General features: G+C 63.4%; 1 protein-coding gene across 1 annotated transcript; it reads right to left on the bottom strand.

Annotated features, from left to right (window-relative positions):
• Positions 1-217: 217 nt before the first annotated feature.
• On the bottom strand, positions 218-3,269 carry AANAT (aralkylamine N-acetyltransferase). Its single transcript, XM_037810547.1, is given in 8 exon segments — positions 218-392; positions 394-420; positions 422-570; positions 772-863; positions 866-927; positions 1,359-1,570; positions 3,022-3,078; positions 3,186-3,269. Coding segments are annotated over 8 exon segments (798 nt in total). The 3' UTR covers positions 218-277.
• Between the last annotated feature and the right edge of the window lie 662 nt (positions 3,270-3,931).

Below are 3,931 nucleotides of genomic sequence, written 5' to 3'. Positions count from 1 at the left end.
ACTCCAGGGCACCTCTGCCTGGCTCCACTCACCAAACCAGCCCGATGTGGGCCCAGAATTTGGAAAGCAGATGTCCACACGGCCTTCAGGGACAGATGGGAGGAGACCCCACTCCTGCCCTGGGCAGTGAGAAGCCACCCCATGTCCTCTCTGACACCCCCCCCCCTCCACTCCGCCTGGGAATTGCTGCCTCCCTCCCTCCCTCATTAGGACCAGGGTGAGGCCGGGACAGAGGCAGGTGCCAGATGGGCGAGCGTCCAGGTGAGCAGCCAGGTGCTCAGCAGCCGCTGCTCCTGCACGGGCAGGTGTGGCCCCGCGGGTAGCAGTGGAGCTCGGTGAAGGTGAGGGAGCCCGTGGTGACGGCACACAGGCCCAGGCCAAACCTCTGCAGAGGGCACCAGCGCCTCCTGGCACGTGAGCGGCCCAGTGTGCGGCGGGCTGGCTGCCCGGGTGGAGCAGGTGGTGCCACAGCAGCTCAGGGCCTCTGCCCTGCCCCTGGGAGGTGCGGTGCCCGGCCAGCAAGTGCAGGTGGGCGGCGCGGCCCTCAGGCCTGTGCAGTGCCAGCGAGTCCTGGGGGCGAGCCAGCGAGGTCACCTTGGCCTCCCGCCCCCCATACCCTCCTGCCCGGGACCAAGGTGGCGTTCCCTGGGGGCCTCCGATCAGGCTCCCTTCTCGCCCAGATTGAGCAAAGCCTTCGAGAGGGGCCCACGAGGCCCCGGGGGCAGGAAGGCAGCCCCGGACTCCTCTCCAGGCACCCTGCTCGGTCCTCACCTGAGTGGGTCTTGCCTTGTCCCAGAGCCAGCCGATGATGAAGGCCACGATGTGGCCCGCCTCGAACCAGCCCAGGGACAGCTCCGGGCACAGGTCAGGAAGCGCCGGGTCTCCTCCAGGTGCGGGGGGCAGATGCCCGAGGCCGAGAGGAAGGCCACGCCAGAGGGCACAGCCGAGGGCCTGAGGGCTCAAGGGCTCGGGCACTGGCGGTGGGAGATGGCCTGGGGTCTCCCGCCCCAACCCTCCCCGGCAGGAAAGCTGAGGAAGGATTCAGGCTGTCGTTTCCCGCTTCCCTGCTCCGATCATGAATGAACACCCGTGTGCACACGCACACACACACGCGCGCACACGCACACGCGCGCACACACGCACACGCGCGCACACACGCACGCGCGCGCACACACGCACGCACGCACGCACGCGCACACACGCACGCACGCACACACACACACACACACACACGCACGGCCTGATGCTCTGGGGACTAGTCTCTAAGAACAGAAGGTGATCTCAGGAGCCAGGACGGGGTCTTCTCCCCCAAGGGCGACAGGACCGGAGTCCCAGCCATCGCACAGGGACACGCACCTTCACGCTCGATCTCAGACATGCTGGCGGCGTCCTCCGGGGTGAGGCAGCGGAACCCACTAGCAGGGAGCGCGTGGCGACGCTGGTGACCCGGGGAGCCCAGGACCCCTGGCGGCGGGCATGGGGCGGCAGGCTTCAAGGGGCAGCTCTGCGTGGATGTCGTGCCCACGGGTGCCTCCCTGGGACGCCGCGGCCCCGGAAGTGGCCTGCGTGGCTGAAGAGGGCCCCCAAGCACCCGTCAGAGGAGAGCGAGGCTCAGGGGTCCGGCCTCATCCCAAAGCGGCAGCCAGTGTGATGACGATGGCGTCCTGCTCCTTTTGGAGCTGGAGCTGGGGTGGGGCCAGTGCCCACAGTGGGATGGGCAGAACCCCCCAGGTGCTGGCCCCGGGGCAGCTTCCAGAAATGCAAATCTGGGGCTCTCACCGCCTCTTTTCTCCCAGCCTTGGAAATTCCGGTCTCGGCTGCCTCCAGGGGCACGTGAGCCCGGGAGAGGGCAGGAGGGGTCAGGATCGATGCAGCCCAGGCCACCCCAACACTTCTGGTCAAAAAAGGGGGCGGGGCTGAGGGGATACGAGCATGCAAGGGCCACTTCTGCAGTGGTGGGTGGGTGGGTGGGCACTGGCACTTGGGTGTCTAGAGTGGTTTACCCACCCAGAGGGAGATGTTAGGGTGCTTTGGGTACAAGGTGGGGTGTCTGGGAGCTCTTTAGGCACACTTAGCTCTCAGCCCTGGAGAGAAGACCCTTTAATCAAGCTGGGTCCTCAGGGAGCCTCCACATTTACCCAGACGGCCTCAGCCAGGCCCCTTGCATACAGGGTGGGGGGACTGGGGGGGTCTGGGGGCTTCCGGGGGTCACCCAGATTCAAAGCCTGGTGAGGGAGTGTGGAGGGGATTAAGGGGCTGCAGGGGGTTGATGTGGGGTTTGAAGCATGGTGGGGGGGTATAGTGAGGGTTTGGGGGCTGCAGAAGGGTAATCTGAGGTTCAGAGTCTGCTGGTAGTGGGGGTGTTGGGGGATATCAGGAGCTGCTGGGGGTAACCCAGGGTTTGATGGGGAAGAGCAGGCGTGGAAGGCACACACAAGATCCTTCCTGCCCCGCCCCCAGCTCAGCAGATGCACCCTGTGTTTCTCCGTGACATCCTACAGATTTGCAGTTTTAGAGGCCACTTCTTCCACCTCCAAGAGACACTTAAAAAGCCCCATGGCTTCCACTTCCATCCTGCCCCCACCCACCTCCCCTTCTGCCCAGCAAGGCAGCTCCTGTTGCTGAAGACTGAAAGCCAGGGAGGGAGTGTCCCATTTACCAGGACTGTCCCCCACAGAGCCAGTCATCCCAGGGCCCATCCACAGATGCAGGAACCAGGAAAATCTGGGACTCGTGGGCACATGCAGGGCTACTGCAGCGGGCGTCCCAGCAGCATGTGACGTTGTTCTCAGAGGTTTTCGGTCCCCCGCCCCGTGCCCCGCATTGCACCAGGCCGGGTGGCACCCACGGGGCTCTGGCAGCTTCCCTCCCGCCGAGGGCCACATGTCAGCACTGGACCCAGGAGGGATTACCCACAGCCGAATGGGGGCCCCAGGGGTCGGGCACAGAAGCACGAGGCTAAGCCTCAGGGGTCTGAGCACTGACCCCTGACCCCGACTGGCTGGGGCACAGGCAACTCACCCTCTGTCCCCCAGAGTCAGGCCAGCACCCACGGAGGGACCTTCGGACTCTGGCAGCCTGTCAACACTGCCAGTTACAGGGCTCACTGCTGCTGGGCCCTGGGTAATCGAGTACCAATCTGATTTTATAGACAAGGGGGCTGAGGCTCAGAGAGGTTAAATTACCTGCTCAAAGCCACCAGCAAGTAAGGGAAGCGGGAGTGGCCAGCACAGGTCCTCTCGCTCTGTTACATGCAGCCGTGACTGCATCACTAGGCCCCTGGGATTTCACACGAGTATCCTGCTGGTTCTAGAAGAACATCCTCACGCCCGGATCTATTGGCCTTGGGGAGAAAGGCCCCAGTCAGGCTCCAGGATGTGCAGGTAGAGCTCATGAGCCTGCAGAGGCAGGCAGGGCTAGACTGCACAGCTGCAGGGTGCAGGTGGCGGTAATCAGAGCTTGCTGTGTAGACAGTGGCAAGCCACTGACGGGGCGTGATCATTGGGGAATGATTCCTTGTGCCCTGCCCAACTCCCACAGAGCTTTCTCCATTGTGTCCGTAACCAAGGTCTGATTCCCCCACGGGATCTTTTTTCTGGAGAGTTCTGGGGAAAATTCCCAGCAGCGGAGGTCTAACCCTCACCCCCTTGCTGTCCATCAGCACTTCGATCTGCTGCACAAACCAACCCAACGAGCAAAGCGACTTAATGTCCTAGGGCTGCTGTTAACAAAGTACCACAAACAGGGTGGCTTCCAACCCCAGGAATTTGTTGTGTCACAGTTCTGGAGGCTGGAAGCTTGAAAGTGAGGTGTCGGCAGGGCCTCGTTCCCTCTGAAGGCTGCAGGGAAGATGAATCTGTTCCGGGCCTCACTCCTGGCTTCCTCCTCGGCTTGCAGCAGTGTCACTCCAGGGGCAGCCTCTGGTTTCAAA

Source organism: Choloepus didactylus, chromosome 18 (genome assembly GCF_015220235.1).
Source record: "Choloepus didactylus isolate mChoDid1 chromosome 18, mChoDid1.pri, whole genome shotgun sequence".
NCBI lineage: Eukaryota > Metazoa > Chordata > Mammalia > Pilosa > Megalonychidae > Choloepus > Choloepus didactylus.
This window is presented reverse-complemented; position numbering and strand designations above follow the sequence as displayed.